This window comes from Myotis myotis, unplaced genomic scaffold, assembly GCF_014108235.1.
Source record: "Myotis myotis isolate mMyoMyo1 unplaced genomic scaffold, mMyoMyo1.p scaffold_m19_p_10, whole genome shotgun sequence".
NCBI lineage: Eukaryota > Metazoa > Chordata > Mammalia > Chiroptera > Vespertilionidae > Myotis > Myotis myotis.
Window position 1 is genome coordinate 76,835,732 of NW_023416314.1, and position 18,979 is coordinate 76,854,710.

The 18,979-nt window shown below is 54.4% G+C and overlaps 1 protein-coding gene across 4 annotated transcripts in view; it reads left to right on the forward strand.

The window, feature by feature from the left end:
* CPT1A (carnitine palmitoyltransferase 1A) overlaps positions 1-18,979 on the forward strand; it is a 44,390-nt gene that overhangs the window by 3,826 nt on the left and 21,585 nt on the right. For all 4 annotated transcript variants that reach the window (XM_036326368.1, XM_036326371.1, XM_036326370.1 and 1 more), the window contains exons 2-6: positions 10,691-10,843; positions 13,308-13,447; positions 14,740-14,911; positions 16,690-16,791; positions 18,054-18,191. In XM_036326368.1, the coding sequence (XP_036182261.1) occupies positions 10,703-10,843; positions 13,308-13,447; positions 14,740-14,911; positions 16,690-16,791; positions 18,054-18,191 (693 nt within the window). In that variant the 5' untranslated portion in view covers positions 10,691-10,702. The remainder of the gene's footprint in view (positions 1-10,690; positions 10,844-13,307; positions 13,448-14,739; positions 14,912-16,689; positions 16,792-18,053; positions 18,192-18,979) is intronic.

Sequence of the window (18,979 nt, forward strand, 5' to 3'; positions counted from 1 at the left end):
CACCAGTCCTGGCTTCCTGAGGGGTCCCGTGGCTCTTGATCCTCAGCACACTGCACAGCATTCCGCACGTTTCTGAGGTTTCAGGTTAGAGCTTGATTTGCTCTCTTTAGGACCCTTCGCCCCTCGTTAAAAAAAGTAATGCATGTTGCCCTGGCTGATTTGGCTCAGTGGACAGAGCGTCGGCCTGTGGACTGAAGGGTCCCAGGTTCGATTCCGGTCGGGGGCACATGCCCAGGTTGCGGGCTCAATCCCCAGTGTGGGGTGTGTAGGAGGCAGCTGACCAATGATTCTCTCTCCGAAGTGATGTTTCTGTCTCTCCCTTCCCCTCTGAAATCAATAAAAAAATACTTTTAAAAAAGGTAATGCATGTTTGTGTTAAAAGCAAACGCAAAATAACCTTGCTTTTAAGAAATTGGCATGTGCTCTAACTCAGACGTTGCTTTTTATGGAAGAATTCTCGTTTCTAAAGTTAGGCGCTTGCCACTGAATTCCCCAGGTGTTAGCTCCTCTGCTGCCCTTAGAAAGATTTAATGTGCATAGTGTGGGCCTCCTTCTAGCTTCTCAAGCACACCTTGAGTAATGTGAGGTGCCGTAAGGTACGTGTAAAATAAATCGGCGGCGCTGCAGAAAGGTAAATGTCCAGGACATCGGCCGAGGTCCCAGACCCTGGGTGTGGGCATTGAAAGAGGAAGAAGGCGAATCCACATGGACGCCCACATTCATGGAGGACGCGTTCTCAGCACCCGCTACAGTGGGAGGGGAGAAAGGCTGTTCCTGTGGGAACACCTGACGTGGACTCGGTCCCGTCACTCGCTCTCCCGTTGGTGTGAGGTCGTGGGTGTCACGAGTGCAGACGGTCCTGATGGTTTGCCTTAGGACTGGATGTTGTGTTCTGAGCGCGCTGAAAGTGGGCGGGGCTCAGCTCTGGTGTCATTAAGTGCATGTTCAAGTTACAATGCGTTTATGGGGGTATGAAGTCAAGGAGCGTCTGTACTTTATGTGCCAATAAACGGATCTTACAAAAGGCGATGTGACCTTTTCTCAAAGGGGACGCACGCGCACGTGTGCATGTGTGGCTGAGTTGGAAGAGGAACCCGGATCTGTGTTCTCCAAAGCCTGTCGCCCTCCCTTTCTCCGCTGCTTTGCAGACCCCCACCCCCGTGCCCATTGGACGTGATGCTGAATCAGCCCTGGAGGTTTCTGGGTTTCCATTTCCTCATTTGGGCAGTGGTGCCCTGGCACCTGACGTCTTAATACACGGCTTTATGAGGGCCCAGTAAGAGGCCAGGCCTGAGAGGAGTTTTCAGGGTCGGGGATGAATACAGGTCCTTGCAGGCAGTGCGGGGCTGCAGGTGGGTAGACGGTGTCCTGCAGTGCCTCCACAAGTCCGGTTGTACTTCCGGGTGCAAAGGTGAAGTATGCGTGGGAAATTGGGGCACTCCCCCCGCCATGGTTTTAGAAACATTTGTGACAGCGGCATCCTGGTAAGGGAAGAGAAGATTGGGGAATCTTGGGGCAGGTGCACGCCTCTCCCTGCAATCATGCTGACGGGGTTCTTTACACAAATGTGACCCGCAGTGAGCTTTCCCCGATTCCTGTGAAGATCTAGTTTCTCTGTTTGATTACCTAGTCCTTGCTGACGTGGGGCAATATAGGCTTAACCTTGAATTTGCTTTTGATTCTATAGATTCATTGCTTTCCGAGAGCCGTAGAAAAATATGATTCAGAATTCCCTTTATGACCTGGCTTGACTCTGCACATTTACTCAGTAACTGTAAATGGTTTAATCATAAGATACTTCATTGCAAGAAATTAGCCCTTTAAAAAATGCAACTATTGAACGCCCAGTCATGAATTGAAGATAAAATGTTTCATAAGTGAAAGTTCCGCCCTCCCAGGCACAGAACGTGAGTTTTGAGCCGCCCCACAGTCTGTCTGCGGTGCCATCAGGTTGGGGGAATAGCAGTTTGTAGGTGTTTGTGTTCACACTTTCTGAAAAAGCAAACACACACTAGAGCACAATCACAGAGCATCACTTCTGCATGGGGGGGACGACGTGGCCCACGGGGTGCACGGAGGGTTCCCGCCCGCAAAGGAGTGGACAGGGCCGTTTGTGTCTTCTCCCTGTTACTGCTAATTGTTGCTGCACCTGACTTCTCGCCCTCGTCAGCAGCACAGCCGCAGGAATACCAAATGCCAAGCAGGAAGAAGGGGCCGGAGAAGAGTCCTGCACAGGCGGGGCTCAGGGACACCCCCGGGCTGGTGATGCCCTTCCAGGTCCTTCCTGGTACTGGCCTTGAAGTGCTTTGGGTAGCAGTGCCCGGGCCGGCCTGGTGCCACCTCGGTAGGCATGCATGGCAGGGGTGTGGCTTTCCCACGTGGGAGCTGGTACTTCCGGGTGCAAACAGAACCCTCCTGGGTGTCGCTCACCAGACCGTATGTGCTGTCGGTAATAACTGCGCTGCCGCTCGCTAAAGATGATGCTGCTCATTCTCCTCCTCCTCCTCACCTTCTTCTCTCAGGGGTGTTCCCAGCCATTGGTGGCCCGCGTGTCGCACACACTCAGCCTGGTGAGGGCCAGGGCTGTGCTTCTGGAGACCCTGCCTGGCGCGCGCTGTGCTAAGCTGTCGCTCCTGGTGGGTAACCTTTTCTTAGAGCACTCCCAGCTCAGTAATTTACCTCGACGTGCGATGGGCCCGCTGGCAGCTGGATTCCTTTTATTTTTTAATCCTCACCTGAGGAAATCTTTTTATTGATTTTGGAGAGAGAGGAACATCGATCAGTTGCCTCTCCACATGTGCCCCAGCAGGGATCAAACCCGCGACCTTTTGGAATACGGGACAATGCTCCAACCAACTGGGCCACCGGGCGAGGCCGTCCGCTGGACTTTAATAGAGGCAGGGCCAGCTCCCGTGTGGCGAGGAATTGCGCAATTCTAGCGGAAAGGCGAGCGTGCGCATAATTTTAGAGTTGGCACTGTCGCGTTTGCAGTTACTGTAGTTTTGTTGCTGGCTGCAGTCATATCATTTTGGTTCCAACAGGGTGACCTAATTTCATATCTGTGTTGTAACCTTAGGAACCTTAAGTGGGACTTTCTTTTTTTTTTTTAAGAGAGAAGGAAGAGATAGAGAAACATCCATGTGAGAGAAAAACATTGATCGGTTGCCTCCCGCCTGCACCCCAAGCGGGGGTTGAACCCAAGAAATCTAGGAATGTGCCCTACCAGGCATCGAACTAGCAACCTCTCAGTGCATGGGATGATGCTCAGCCAACTGAGCCACAGGAGCCAGGGCTGGAACTTTTCATATGGTGGATTTACCACTTCACTCGGGAGGTAAGAGTGTGCCTTTTGAGCTGGACCTGAGTCTGATGCCCAGCTCTGCTCTTTGCCCACTGTGATGTCGGGCAAGTTTCTTGACCCCCAAGCCTCAGTCTTCTCATCCGTAAATGAGGGTAACAATGGTACCTACTTCCTAGGGGTCTAGTGGGAATTAAATGGGCCAGTGCAGGTGAATGTGATCCCATTGTCCGCCATATGCCAGAGTTTGGTGGAAAGAATATTTTGTGTCTTCGTTGTTAATAGCACAAAATCTGTGTGCCTTCTCTATCTACCCGTCTACAAGTACGTACCTTTCCACCTGACCCCGGCCTCTCTCCCTCTCTGTTCATTTTCAAGGCGATGTTGAAAGTCTTCTGACGACACCGATTCCATTGCATATTTTGGTTACTGTAATGACTGTATTCTTGGAATCCCAGTGTCGTCACAGGGCAAGTTTTCTGTTTGTTTTATGTTACGGAGATTTCCACATCTTCCCCTGGGCAAGCTTTACAGTCTGGCACCAAACTTTTCACTATGATGACCTTTCACTTCCTTTCTATAACGGGCTCCCTGTTCGGGCTCCCTGTTCAGGACCTGGGGTGGGGGGTGAAGGGTATTTGGGAGGGCGGAGGCCCCTGTCTGCCCGAGGGCTCGGTCTTCTCCTCCAGGGAGACAGACCTGGCTTCTGGGTGGCTTCTATCAGGATGTGTAGGCCGCTGAGGGGAAAGGTTTTCGGTGAGAAGGAATTGCTTGTGGACAGCAGGACAAAGTGAATGCATTTGAAAAGCACAGTACCGACCAAATGATTGGCCCAGGGTTTTGGGGGGGGGAGGCGTTGGGCAAAATGTTTAAATTGAAGGTCATCTTACCAAAACTGAATGAGCTCACCTCTTCCCCAAATCATTCATTTGACATTCAGTGTTAGAGAACTGTCTTCGGCCCGTGATTTGATTCAGAGAATTAAACAAGGATGCGTGTGTGTCCCAGAGCAGCTTTTTTTTTTTTTTTAATTGATTTCAGAGAGGAAGGGAGAGGGAGAGAGAGAGATAGAAACATCGATGATGAGAGAGAATCATTGATCGGCTGCCTCCTGCACGCCCCCTACTGGGGACTGAGCCTGCATCCCGAGCAGGTGCCCTTGACCGGAATCAAACCCGGGACCCTTCAGTCTACAGGCAGACGCTCTATCCACTGAGCCCAACCGGGTAGGGCCTGGAGCAGCTTCTAGCTGGTGTTGGGAGATTAAACCAATACTTTACAAGTGGCAGTCGCCGGCAGGGCAGGTGGCACTGTTGGATGTTTCCGGTATAATTCTTCTTTCTTGGGAATGTGGATTCTGTCCACACAGGAAGCAGCTAAACCTGTGGAGAATTTTTGTGAGAGTTTATTTGAGCCAATCCGACGACAGATGACATATGCCTGGGAGCAAGGCCTCAAATACTCAGGCTTCTCTCACGCCTTGAGATTAAGGAGGGGACAAGGAAGGTCACCTTGGAGGTGGGACAAAGCCAAGGTGGGGATCGGAGGGCCGGATTGGTGCCTTGGGGCTGGGGGGCGCTACTCCCCGAAGCACAGAAAACACTGCAGGCTGGTTAGGTAGAAAGGCCTGTTAACCGAGACCAGTGGTTCTCAACCTTCCTGATGCCGCGACCCTTTAACACAGTTCCTCCTGTGGTGGGGACCCCCAACCATAAAATCATTTTCACTTCTACTTCATCACTGTAATGTTGCTACTGTTATGAATCGTCATGTAAATATCTGATAGGCAGGTTGTATTTTCATTGTTACAAATTGAACATAATTAAAGCATCGTGATTAATCACAAAAACAATATGTAATTATATATGTGTTTTCCGATGGTCTTAGGCGACCCCCGTGAAAGGGTCGTTCGACCCCCAAAGGGGTCGCGATCCACAGGTTGAGAACCTCTGACCTAGATGCACAGAAACAATGGACAAGGCCTGCTTAAGGCAAAGATAAACTGAAAAGTTATAAGTCTGGGGCGTGGCTCCCCACCAGGACCTGCCCAGTTAGGAATGGGTGATCAGCTCACCCTGTGAGGTTACACAATTCAAAGGCTGACCAGAGCAGGCCCTGGGAGAGGGAAGCTCCAAGCCAGGTGTGAGGCAGGTGTGAAGCAGGCAAGTAGAAACGGATGGAGAAGCAGGCCTCTCAGCTGTGAGTTCCCAGGCCTGGCCCAGGCGACCGGGAGAATGAGCTTGGGAAGGTGTAGGGAACAGCTAAATATGTTTAAATATGTTTTCATTGATTTCAGAGAGCAAGAGAGAGGGAGAGAGCGATAGAAACATCAATGATGAGAGAGAATCATTGATCAGCTACCTCCTGCACGTCCCACATTGGGGATCAGGCCGAAAACCGGGCCTGTACGCTGACTGGGAATTGAACCATGACTTCCTGGTTCATAGGTCAATGCTCAACCATTGAGCAACACCAGCCAGGCAGTAGGAGATTATTTTAAAAAAAAAATTTTTTTTAATTTCAGAGAGGGAGTGAGAGATAGAAACATCAATGATGAGAGAGAATTATCAGCTGCCTCCTGCACGCCCCCCTGCTGAGGATCGAGCCCGCAACCCGGGCATGTGCCCTTGACTGGGAATCAAACCCAGACCTTTCAGTCTGCAGACCGATGCTCTATCCACTGAGCCAAACCAGCTAGGGTTGGGCAGGATATTTTTAAAAATGGGTTTTTAAAGAGAGAGAGAGAGAAATGAGAAACATCAATTTCGTTCCACTCATTTACAAATGCATTGGTTGGTTCTTGTACCAGTATGTGCCCTGACAGGGGCTCAACCCTGCAACCTTGGGGTATGGGAATGGTGCTCCACCCACTGAGCTACCCAACAGGACAGAGATGTGGATTTTTTAAATGGTGATAAACACGGGTCCTTGTTCTCACTCGGAGCCTCTTATTCTGGGCCTGGGTGTTTTCCTGAGAGCCGATTAGTGAGAGGTGCTTAGTGCTCTGTGCGGACCTCGCAGAATCCCTCCCCCTCAGTGGCCCTCGGGATGGTCTCCCGGTTCCCAGGCTCTGCTGGGGGCTTTGGCCCCAGGTGTGTTCCAGGAAGGAGGTCTGTGCCAGCCCCCCGGGGGTGGGGCTCCAAGTGGGCGCACTCCACCTGCCGCCCCAGAAGTGGTTTCTGGAAAGTGAAGGTGCACAGCCCCCAGGGCCTCCTCCTGTCACCCAGCCAGCCCTGGGGAGGAGCATCCAACTGCTTCCCCTGGAGGTGCTTCCCCCGTCACCCTGTTCCCTGCAGGAGCTGCTCACGCTGATGTGAGGGGACAGTGACTGAGGGGCAAGAGGTGAAGCTCTCTTTTCTTCCATGTTCTCTTCTCGTCTCTTCTCTGTGACCTTTCTTTCCCCTTCTCCTTGCTTTTCTTGCCAGTCCATGCATTCTCCCTGGAGCCACCTGAGGACTCTGGCGCAGGTGCACGTTCTGTGCAGGCCTGTCCCTGCGGCCATGCCGCGTGGCTTTGCCCCCAGGGAAGCCACCTCTCTCCACCCAGGTAGATGGGTGCCCAGGTGGGGATAGTGGTGGGGGGTGCATACCTCTCCAAACCAGCAGGTGTCGAGTGAGGCCCGGGCTCCGTGGGCAATGGTGTGGCGGTCAGCAGTGGTGGGGACGGCGGGGAAAGATGGCCAGATTCATCCTCAGTGGACGTGCTTTGGTGTCTGTGGAGACGGTGCTGAGACAGCCAGCCTTGTGCGCAGGTAGAAGTTAAAGCCCCTGGCAGGGCCTGCGGTGCAGGGGGGCCCCAGCTCCAGAGACAGGGCGGTGGCAGCAGCAGCAGGTAAGGAGTCAGACCATCGAGCACCTGGAGACCTGATCCAGGAGGAAGTGGCTGGTGCCCGAGACGGCTGGTTTAGTTGTGCCCTGCCTGTGAGACCCCAGCCCCAGAGGCGGTGGGGCCGCTGCTCACCTGACCTTTGCCGCTCCCCTGGAGGGCTGGAGGGATACCGAGGAGAGGCTGCCCAGGGTAGGTGGCCCGGATGCAGACCCAGGCCTGGCCTGCCAGCTGGCCCCAGGGCCTTCCTCTCACAGCGGGTGCGGGTTCCCAGCTGGGCTCAGCCCCCGCCGGGGTGGGAGTGTCTGGGACGCCAGGGAGCGCTGCAGACGGTAGTCTCGGGTCAGTGCACCAAATGCTAACAGCTGGCCACTCCGGGAGGGGAGGCGGTGTTAGGGGTTCCTCCGTGTTTGCCGTGCGTCGAGACTTAAAACATAAAGACAGAGGACAGTCCTCCTAATTGCCCGTGAATTTATTAACCGCTTGCCTCCTCCCCCCGGGAGCTTCGCCAGGCAGGTGGATTAGCTGCAGGGAGGGCACTCCAGGTGGCCTGGTCCTGGTTCCGCTGCTGGCACTCCCGCCCCAGCTGGGAGGCTGCCGACCTGACTGGCCTCAGCAGCTGTCCATCTAGAGGGGCAGGATGGCTTTAGCAGGCCTGGGAGCCTCCGTCAGAGCAGGAACATTCTAACTCTGACCCGGGGGGTTCCAGAAAACGGCCGGCTGTTTTCCAAAGGGGCTGCACGTTGTGCATCCACCAGCGCTGGTGGGACCCTGCTCCCCCCTCGCCCCTCGCCAGCCCTCCTCACAGCCCTTTCGGTTGCAGCCATGCTGGGGTGTGACATGGCCTTTGTTTTTCTTACATAGATTTTACTTATTTTTTATGTTATCCTCCCCTGAGGATGTTTTCTATGGATTTTATTTTCAAAATTTTTGAAGGATTTTGGAGAGACGTCACTCCAACCAGCGGAGCCACCTGGCGAGGGCTTGCTGTGGTTTTGGCCTGCATGTGTCTGATGGCGACAGGAGGCCGTATTCCAGATATAAATACTGTTAAGCACCCACGGACTGAGGTGGCATTTTAGCTCATTAGAGTGGCACAGGGAGCTTTTCAGGCCGCTGGACGGCCGTTCACTAATTCCCGCTTAGGGCTGGAGAAGGGACAGGCCGGCTCAGGACAGCCATCGTGGCTACTGCACAACGAGAAACAAGTTGTGTGTTTCAGGGGCATGTAGGACTCTCATATTTGTCATTAGGCTGAACCAGTCAAAACAAGCAAATCCTGAGTTAAAGGCAGCTCTGACAAGGCCGTAGGGAGCTGCAGGCGCGCTCAGTCCGCCTCTCCCAGCGGCGGCCGGGCGCCTGAGTAAAAGCCCGCGAGCGCCTTCGCACGGAGTTGCCCACAAACACCAGGTTTCTATTGAATCGGCTGCCACTGGGGATCCCTTTGCGTCCTGTGCCAAGCCCTTGAGAGATCGTGCACATCCTTGTAGGGTGGCCAGTCACATCATTTTATCCGCCGTGGTGCCCGCTGCGCAGAATCCTGCCTTGGGTGGGGTGCGGGGCTGAGTGGCCGGGAGGCCCTGGGGGAATCTTACAGCCCGCTCACTAATTCCCGTGGATATTTTTTGAGAAATGGGTGCAGAGCTGTTGGTTTGGGTGCCGTCTTCAATATTCACAATCACCTGTGCCAAGCCTTTGCCTAGAGAGCTTGCTGCTTTCAGAAGCCGGGTCTAGCCCTGGCCGGGTGGGTCGGCTGGTTGGAACGTCGTCCCATACACCACAAGGCTGTGGGTTCGATTCTCAGTCAGGGCACATACCTCGGTTTCGGGTTTGATCTATATGGGAGGCAACCAGTCGATGCCTCTCTCTCCGAAATTGGACAGGCTCCGGCAGCTTGCTCCGTGTCTGCTAAATAGTATGTGCATATTCTGGAGTGCTTGCAGATTACAGTAAGCTAAGGTTATACCTTGGTGGTTGTGTTTTGGGGGGTTTTTTGTTTATTTGTTTATAGGGTTTTTTTGGTTTGTTTTTCCAAAATCTTTATAACAGACATTCCCAGGTGTGCCCACCCCGGCCTGTCCCTCTGCCCCCGGCGACATCAGACGTGAAGGAAGAAGCAGCCACAGCGCAGGCCTTCACGTCCCAAAGGCAGACCCGTGCAGGGATGTGGCGGGGCATGCCCAGTCCTGCACTTCCGCCCCCACCTGTCCTCCCGCCCTGGGCCTCTCCCTACTGGGAAGGGCTCCGCTGGGCAGATGGCTCAACCTGACGCCTGTTAGGAGCGGGCAGCCTCCTGTCCCCTCTGTTCCCACTCAGGGCCACTCGCCTGGAACACCCCCAGCCTCTTCCTGGTCTTGCCTCCCTGGCCCACCCCCGAGGCCCACGCCCTGTTGAATGAACAAATGAATGACAGTCCCGTGCCTTTTCCGGATCTGCTCATGGCTTCATTTGGTCTGGTCAGCTGAAGATCAGGCTGATCTGACTTTTGTAACTGGGCATCTTTATAACCGTCCCACCTCTGCACGTAATAGGCTTAAATGGGTAAAAAAAAAAAAAACACGGGGGAAATTGCACATAATGAGAAAAGACACCATGCAATTTTAGGTTCTTATTATGGTGCGGGATGATTTTTTCCTCTCTTAGCTGCCTTTAAAATACATACATATATATTTTTTATTCCAGAGAGGTAGGGAGGGGAAATGAGAGATAGAAACATCAATGATGAAAGAGAGTCATTGATCGGCTGCATCCTGTATGCCCCCACCCCCCCACTGGGGATCAAGTCCACAATCCAGGCATGTGCCCTTGACTGGAATCGAACCCAGGACCCTTCAGTCCACAAGCCAACACCCTGTCCACTGAGCCAAACCAGCTGGGGCTCTTAGCTGCCTTTTATCCACCTTATCCACGTGCTGCTCTGTGCAGACCGTTCAGGAGATGGTGGTCTTGCTCACCCTCAGAAGGCGGCAGGTGGGGGAGGCTGTGAGGGCAGTAGCAGCTTCTAGGGGCCTCGTGTCCCTGGAAGATGGGAGCCTGGGTGATGGGAGACAAAGGACATACTGTAGACTCTGAAAAAGCTCAAATGAAATGTGCTTACGTGGGCGGGGGCGGGGGAGGGACGGGGGAGCCTGCCCAGGGTCTGTGCCTGGGTCGGGTAAGTGCTCCCGGAATGTTCGACGCCTTGGGGCTTGATTGCGGTCCCAGCCTCCGAGGAGGAAGGCCAGCTCCGTCCTAGGCTTCCGGGTCTGGCTCTCATGGTGCCTGAAGTCGTTTCTCAAGGCACCAAGCACTGGCACACCGGAGGCCAAGGTGTCGGTCCGCCGCCCTACCTGAAGATAAGGGTTCAGGGCCTCAGTGACTCATGTGTGGCCTCCAGATGGCTGGAGGGCAGGGATTGGATTTGCTCTGCTGCACAGCCACCACCTTCCTGTGTCAACTGGGTGGGGCCCGGGCTGCTGGCCAGGAGGGGGAGCTGGTGGGAGGGCCAGGGCCAAGGGTCGGAGGGTAAGGGTTTCCGGGGGTAAGGACAAGTTACACTTCTATATAATCCTCTCCGTCTCTTCCCAGGAGACCCTAAAGATGGCAGAGGCTCACCAGGCTGTGGCCTTCCAGTTCACGGTCACTCCCGACGGCATCGACCTGCGGCTGAGTCATGAGGCTCTTAAGCAGATCTATCTGTCCGGACTTCATTCCTGGAAGAAGAAGTTCATTAGATTCAAGGTTTGCAGACACTCGTTTAAATGGGGGCCGTCTCCCCTGGGTGCTTTTGCAGTGTCCACATTTCTGAGGGGTAATTGGCACGTAATTCGTTCTTCGTGGCACGTAAGGCTCATGAGACACGTTGACATATATTGACTCACTGAATTCCTCAATGCTGGAGGCAGGTGGGGCCCCCGTCAGGCAGGTGAGGAGGTCGGGGCTCAGAGAGGGTGGGTGGCCCACTTGGTGGGAGCAGAGGGTGGACGAGCACCCGTGCTTCCTGCTCACCTTCTGGAATCGTGGTGTTTCCGGCGAAGCTGCAGGGAGTCTGTGGAACAGGTGTCTCGTTGATAAAATAGTCAAACATTGACAGATATGCACGTCCATCCAAGGGCAGCTGCCTTCGCACGTTCTCAGTTCTGTTTCCTCGAAAGAGGACAGTTAATCCCTATTTTAAGCACGTGTCTCGTTTTTAATTTAGTTTATTTTAAAAATCACAGAAGGAGGGGTGGAGGTGGAGGAGAGCATGGAGGAGGTGGAGGAGGGTAAATGATGATGGAGGAAAAATAAGAGAGGAAAACAAAGTAAAAATCACAGAAGGAATAAGTAATGCCATGTTTAACAAATTCAAGCAAATGAAAGGGCATCAAGTGAAAAGTGAGTGTCCCCCTCCCCCTCCCCCTCAGGGTAGATTGCACAGTCATTGTTTTCTGTTTGTTGTTGATTTTTTTTTTTTTTTTTTTTTGAGAGAGAGAGAGAGAGAGTGGAAGGGACGGGGAGAGACAGAGAGAGAAACATCAATGTGAGAGAGACTCATAGATTGGTTGCCTCCCACGTGTACCCCTGACCAGGGCCGGGGATTGACCCTGCAACCAGTATGCGCCCTTGACCGGAATTGAACCTGGGACCCTTTAGTCCGTGGGCTGATACTCCAACCACTGAGCCAAACCGGCTAGGGCCAGTTGGTGTCTTTATCCTCATTTTCCTTTTTAGAGGGTGGCAAAAGGCCGGGAGCAGAGTAGGTGAGAGCAGTGACATAGGAGGCGGACCCGGCTGGGCAGGTGCGCCTGGACTTAGCTTGTGGGTTCTGGGGCCCAGGGACCAGAGGGATCACGTCCTGTTCCCCAGTGGGCACCGGAAGTGGAGGAGGACGCCGAGAGCTCCTCATTACTTACAAATAGAAAATAGAAAGTGGGGGGCAGAGGGGTGGCCGTCATTTCAACCCAGTGGAAATACTGTTCCTGATTTTATTTTATTTTTTAAATATGTATTTTATTGATTTTTTACAGAGAGGAAGGGAGAGGGATAGAGAGTTAGAAACATTGATGAGAGAGAAACATCAATCAGCTGCCTCTTGCACACCCCCTACTGGGGATGTGCCCGAAACCAAGGTACATGCCCTTGACCAGAATAGAACCTGGGACCTTTTAGTCTGCAGACCGATGCTCTATCCACTGAGCCAAACTGGTTAGGGCTGTTCCTGTGCAGCTGAGAAAGCGAGAGAACAATAGATACAAAAACAAATGACCTAAACAGTGCCTGGCCGCCTGTAGCCAAAGGGTTTATTAGAGGAGCAGTAATCTCCCAGAGGAGGAGGGCGGGGTGGGCAGGGCTCTCAGCAGCTGCAGGCAGAGGGCGGGGTGAGCAGGGGACACTTTACCTAGAACCCCCTTCCCTCCACGTTCAATGGGCTTCATTCCACCCCCCTTCCCTTTAAAAATATCTCTTGCCTCCCGAGGATGGGAAAGCCAACGGAAATAGCTTGTAGGGATGCAAGCATCTTCTAAAAAATGCAGATAAAGCGTTGAGAGTTTTTAATCCATCGTCGTGGTCAAATCAATCTCTTATTTGTGGCCTCAGTGAGGACTTTTTTACTTGGAATTTGGAAACATACACAGAAGTCAAGAGAAGAAGGAGCCACACTGCTCACCTCCCAGTGTCCACTGCTAACATTTTGCCAGTTTTGATTCATTTTCCTTCACCCCCCTTCCTGCTACTCTTTGGGGTTTTTTGAGGGGGGGGGGTAAGGGAGGGTTTGTCTGAAGTATCTTACAGCACCTTCTCTACATGGAGTGAGGTCTCCTGCAAACACTTCAGGATGCCATGGCATCTCGATTTGGGGCAGGGGTAGGGGAGTGAGGGGTGGGGGAGGGAGGAGTGGATTTGGAGCGGGCGGCCCCGAGCATCTGGGGTGTAGCAGGTTGGGGAGGGGCCTTCATGGTTGGCTCAGCGACATCCTTAATCCACGGGTGTCATTCATCAGTCTGGGTGGAGCTTGGGAATCTGTATGCTTAACTCGGGTGATTCTAATGTCCTGAGGTCCCTCTGGGGTCACTTTGGCTCAGAAGTCAAGGAAGGGATGGCTGGAGGCTCCTGCAGCTGCAGCTGGAGGCTCTGGGGGAGATGGTCCGTGGCGACAGCGTGGCCGCCTGCTGCAGACACCCCCTCCCACTGTCTGACGTGCTCACGGCGCCTGTCTTTTCAGAATGGCATCATCACCGGCGTGTACCCGGCGAGCCCCTCCAGTTGGCTCATCGTCGTGGTGGGCGTGATGTCCACCATGTACGCCAAGATCGACCCCTCGCTGGGGATCATTGCGAAGATCAACCGGACCCTGGACACGACGTGAGTGGCCCTCCGTGTTCTCGGGCCGGCTCTCCTCCTGTGTGTCTCCGGCTAAGGCTCCCACGGCCCCTGAGCAGTTCCCGTCTGTCACTAGGAAATAACAGGCCCCACGCCCTCGGGCCACGAGTGGGCTTTGTTTTTCCGGCCAGGACTTGCTGTGGAATTGGGTCCTTTAGGGACAAGAAGCAGCTCGCGGGTGCGTGTGCCCGCCTGGCTCCCGGGCTGCTGTTGGGGTCTGGCCTGAGCCTAAGCCAGCCCCTAGCTGGTTGTTCGGATTTAAATTCTGTTCCTTCAGAAGCCCTTGGACTCAACTCTAGCTGAGTGGCCCGCAGCCTCACGTGCCTCAGGAACGCTGGCCCTGCCTTTATAAGCATCTGCCAGGCCCTGACGGGAGCTCCCTGCCCTGGTCGCCTGCCAGGTGCCCGGGCTGCCTGCGGGCAGGGACCTCGCCACCCCGGTCCCGGCCTCTCTCCTTTCATCCTTCAGTTCCCACCCGCAGGCCGTCGTGCCAGTCTTACCTGCTCCTCTCACTGGCATGGGTTTGCCACCGACGCTTAATTCGCTCTCCCCTGTGGCTGGCTCTTGGCGCGGGGTTATACTTGGAAGGGCCGGTGTTTAGAGCCCTCAGTCTGGATCTTTACGAGACTTGTTTCTTGTCTTCGTGGGGCAGGCGCGGTGTTCGCGTGGAGCACGTCTCTTACAGGAGCTTGTCTGCTCATGCCTTTTATGGCGGTGCCTTCGGTTTACGTGGACGCAGTCCCGGGCCTGCCGTTTCTTTGCTAACGTGAAACGCTGTGTGGATTTTGTGCCTCGAGGAAGAGTGTGTGTCTGCTTCCCTCGGTGATGTAACGCGTAGCCATCGAGAGCGCAGGCCGTCTCAGAGGCGGGTTCTCACGTCCCCGCGTCCAGGTTTGCCTGGGGACCGGCTGTCGGAAAAGAACGCACAGGTTTTCCACGGAGGCGGCAGTTGAGCCTGAACTCAAGGCTTGGCAGGCTCGGAAAGGCGCAGGTTTTGTAGCAAAGGCGTTTGAGGGCTTTGGTGCCACTGAGGCATTACGGGGTGTCCAGGTGCTGGTTTCCAAATATCGGAGACTCCTTCCGGCCGCACGTTGGTTTGTTTTAGACATTTTCGTGTCAAAAACACCGAGCTTTTACTTTGTAAACGTCCCGCAGTTCCCCCAAACCGCGGGAGCTGAAAGCAAAGCCACAAAGACGTGTGCGTGGCTGCACGTCTCCTCGCGCCCGGGGTCCCATCTCACGTGGCCCCGGCTTGTCGCGTCTTGTCCCGGCAGGGGCAGCATGTCCAGCCAGACGAAGCACGTGGTCAGCGGCGTGCTGTTCGGCACGGGCCTGTGGGTGGCCCTGATCTTCACCATGCGCTACTCCCTCAAGGTGCTGCTGTCCTACCACGGCTGGATGTTCGCCGAGCACGGCAAGATGAGCCGCGCCACCAAAGTCTGGATGGTAAGCGGCCGCTCCCTGGGCCCAGAGCTGCTGTGGGTTTTTCTAGCCACGTTTCCCAGGCGTGATTGACAGGCGAAAGGCGGGGCTTGGAGAGAAGTGGACGCCCGGGCGGCCGTCACCGCTGTCGGGGACGCAAACTTAACATCCCCCCAACGTTTCCTCCGGTCCCCCCCTTTCTCCTTTAGTCGTAGGCGCTGTGTTGCGCAGTAAGTCTCCGGAACTTATTTATTTCACGGAGCTGAAACTTTGTACCCTTTACCCATCGCGCCTTCGCTCCCCACCCCGGGCAGGCCCGTCCGTGCTGCTGTCACTTGGACAGTGAGGTATTTGTCCTTCTGTGCTTGGCTCGTCTCACAGAACTTTTACTTTTTCTTTTAAGAATATTCTTATTGATTTCAGAGAGGAAGGGAGAGGGGGAGAGAGAGAGAGAATCAGTGTTGAGAGAGAATCATCGATTGGCTGCCTCCTGCACGGCCCCCACTGGGGATCGAGCCCCCAACCTAGGTATGTGCCCTTGACCAGAATTGAACCCGGAACCCTTCACTCCACAGGCCAACGCTCTATCCACTGAGCCAAACTGGCCAGGGCAGCTTTTACTTTTTAAAGAAAGAGCCCCACAGAGCCTTCTCTCCCTTTGACCCTTGGTGTCCCCGGAGTCGCTCTAATTGCCGGGGAGGATGGACTCGCTGTGACTCATAAGTTTGGGACGAAGGCCATTTTCTAAATGATGTGAGTTCTGAGCATTTTATGTTTGTCCACTGGGTGGGTCCTCCAGGTCGTCCATGAAATAAAAGTGTCACTTTTTTGTAGCTTTTCTCACTTGAGGTCACGGTTAAGTGGCTTCCCCGGCGGACCAGGCCTCCCTGACTCCCGCTGAGCTCCTAGTAATTTCCACCTGCTCTCTCACCCTTGGCCCGCCAGTGGGGCCTGTGCCGTGTGCGTGGCCGTCTGTGCTGCTGTCAGCGCTGCTGGCTGTCTGCCGGCTGATGGCCGCCGCCCCCGGGGCTGCTAGTGAGAGAGGTTTGTCGCCACCTCCTGTGTGAGCCCACTGCACCCCCCACCCCACCCTCCACCCACCACTCTTTCCCGAACCGACTTCTGCTGCTGCTTCGTTACGTTTCCTGATTCTCGGAGAAGCCGAATCTAACACCCAGAGGGGATGCCAAGATGGGTTCCCACACTTTACAGAACAAGTTCCATGAGGTGCCCTGGATGGCTGGTGCCCAGTTGGGTCAAGAATCATGCCCCTCACCCCTTTGTCCCCCGTGAGCCCTGGGCATTCCTTTGAGGTCTGGTCGGCATGACATGACCAGTTGTTGCACCAGGTTTAGATCATTGCAGCCTAAACAAGGCCGATGGCAGGCAAGCATGCTGTCCACTGGCCTTGACCATGACCGAAAGGGCCACACTGCTCCTGCTGGGCGCGGCGTGAGGCCCAGGCACCTCGGTCGGCCCTTCTCGCTGCCGACAGAGCCTTGAGCCGATTCCGAGACCAGGACTGGGCGGGTGGTTTCCCCACAGGCAGAGGCGGTCCGACGGCACCACCAGGGGCCCGAGGGCGGACACTGCTGGATGGCGTGGGCCATTTCACGGCGCCCGGCGGCCCTGGGCCTTCGTTCAGTCTGGTTTTTGGGGGTCACCTGTGTCTTTGCGGAGCCTGCGAGGGTTGGGGCAGAAAATGGAATTGGGGAAAATAAACCACAGAAAATTGTAAGTTGTAGACCCTTGAGAACTGGTGTCAGGTTGTCTCAACTTTAAAAATGAACTTTTTCTTTAAGGGGATGGTCAAGCTCTTCTCAGGCCGGAAACCCATGCTGTACAGCTTCCAGACGTCCCTGCCGCGCCTGCCCGTGCCCGCCGTGAGGGACACCGTGAGCAGGGTGGGTGTCGCTTCGGGGCCACAGGAAATCCGCTCAGAAATGCCCGTTGTCGAGGGATTGAGGTTTATGACTTAAAGACGATATTCGTCATTTGGGTGTGTTAGCGCCCAGCAGTGGCTGAGGCTGTTGCAGGAAATATTTTTTCCTATCAGCACACCTTAAGTGTTTTTATCCGCTCTCCCCCACCCCCTCTGCTTAGATGTTTTTTAATAAAAGGCATCATATATGTTAGTGAAACCACTTGGCAAATTTTTATTTTTTATTTTTTAAAATGTATTTTATTGATTTTTTACAGAGAGGAAGGGAGAGGGAAAGAGAGTTAGAAACATTGATGAGAGAGAAACATCGATCAGCTGCCTCCTGCACACCTCTTACTGGGGACGTGCCCGCAACCAAGGTACATGCCCTTGACCGGAATCGAACCTGGGACCCTTGAGTCCGCAGGCTGACGCTCTATCCACTGAGCCAAACCGGTTAGGGCAACTTGGCAAATTTTTAAAACAACTTTGTTGAGATATAATTCACATACCATATAACTCACTCCAGTGATTTTGTTAGATTCCGTTACTAACTGTTTTGGTTTTTAAATCCTCACCCGAGGACACATTTTTATTTTAGACAGAATGCGGGGGAGGGAGGGGGAGAGAGTGTGTGTGATGTGAGAGAGAAACATTGATCTGTTGTCTCCCGGACGCTCCTGGACTGGAGACTGAACCCGCAGCCTACTCGTGTGCCCTGACTGGGAATCAAACCCAAGACCTTTTGGGGTATGGATGGCACTCCAACCAGCTGAGCCGCCCAGCGGGGCATTACTCATTATTTTAAGTTGTGCCCTGTCATTGTTCTGGCTCCTCCTTCTGTCCTGGCGTCCGGGGCACTGGGCAGCGCTGCCCCGCTTGGCGCCCCCGTGCCATCACCCTGCAGCTCAGTGAGAATGGAGCTCCCGTAAGGGCCGGGGACTGCGGAAAAGACCCCCTAGAATGTCCTTGTTAACATTTTTAAAACATCGATCTGGTCCGTCGGGAAGTCACGTTGGTGATTTTCTGGTGACGCAGGATCTGGGGAGCTTGCAGGCCAACAGAGGACGAACAGGAGTCGTTGTTTAATCATCAGGAACCCAAGTCACTGTTTAGCGTTGGAGTTAGCCAGCCGGCGCGAGGACCGGCAACTTGGGGGAAGACTTCGCCCCTTTTCGGCATGTTTGCGTTTTCTCGGAGGAAGCTGTGTGCTAACCGGGCTTGTGTTTTCCCCGTTAACCCCAGTATCTGGACTCGGTGAAGCCCCTCATGAAGGAAGCCGACTTTAAGCGGATGACGGCTCTCGCCGAAGACTTTGCCGTCAGCCTCGGGCCAAAGTTGCAGTGGTATCTGAAGTTAAAATCCTGGTGGGCTACCAACTACGTAAGTGTGTGCCCACGCTTTTTCTTGATGGAATTCTATTCAAGAAAGTAGATTCCTTGTGTGAGAAATACTAGTTCCGCGAACATCTGGGCGTCCCCATGCGTGGTGGCCAGAGGGGACATTTGGCGTGTGGGGGTGGGGGTGGGGGCCTAGGTTTTGAGGAGCAGCTGACGTGGAAGAGAGGTGTTGGCTGTGACCCAGGCACAACCAGCGTCGGGGCTGGGAGTGGGCGTGGTGCAGGGAGTGAGAGACAGGGCAAGGGTGGGGGCACGTTCCCCTTTGGAGCAGGTACTGGGTACACAGGTGTGTTGAATTCAGTTAGACCAGTGGTCAGCAAACTGCGGCTTGCAAGCCACATGCAGCTCTTTGGCCCCTTGAGTGTGGCTCTTCCACAAAATACCACGTGCGGGCGCGCACATACAGTGCGATTGAAACTTCGTGGCCCATGCACAGAAGTTGGTATTTTGTGGAAGAGCCACACTCAAGGGGCCAAAGAGCCGCATGTGGCTCGCAAGCCGCAGTTTGCTGACCACTGAGTTAGACTCTTGCCTGCACACCAGTCTGCGTGAATAGCACTTCAACACGACGTACAGAAAAGTGGTCTCTTGGTCCAGGAGGCTGTGAACGGTCCCGAAGCCCGTAGGTGTGGTCAGGAAGAGGTTGCTGCTGTGGGGGGGGAGGGGGGAGGCATTGGGACGTCCTTCGGGGAGTGAGAACAGCACTCGAGGCTCCGAAAGGGACGGACCAGGACTGAGAGCCCAGAAGCCGGGGGAGGAGACAGGTCGTCG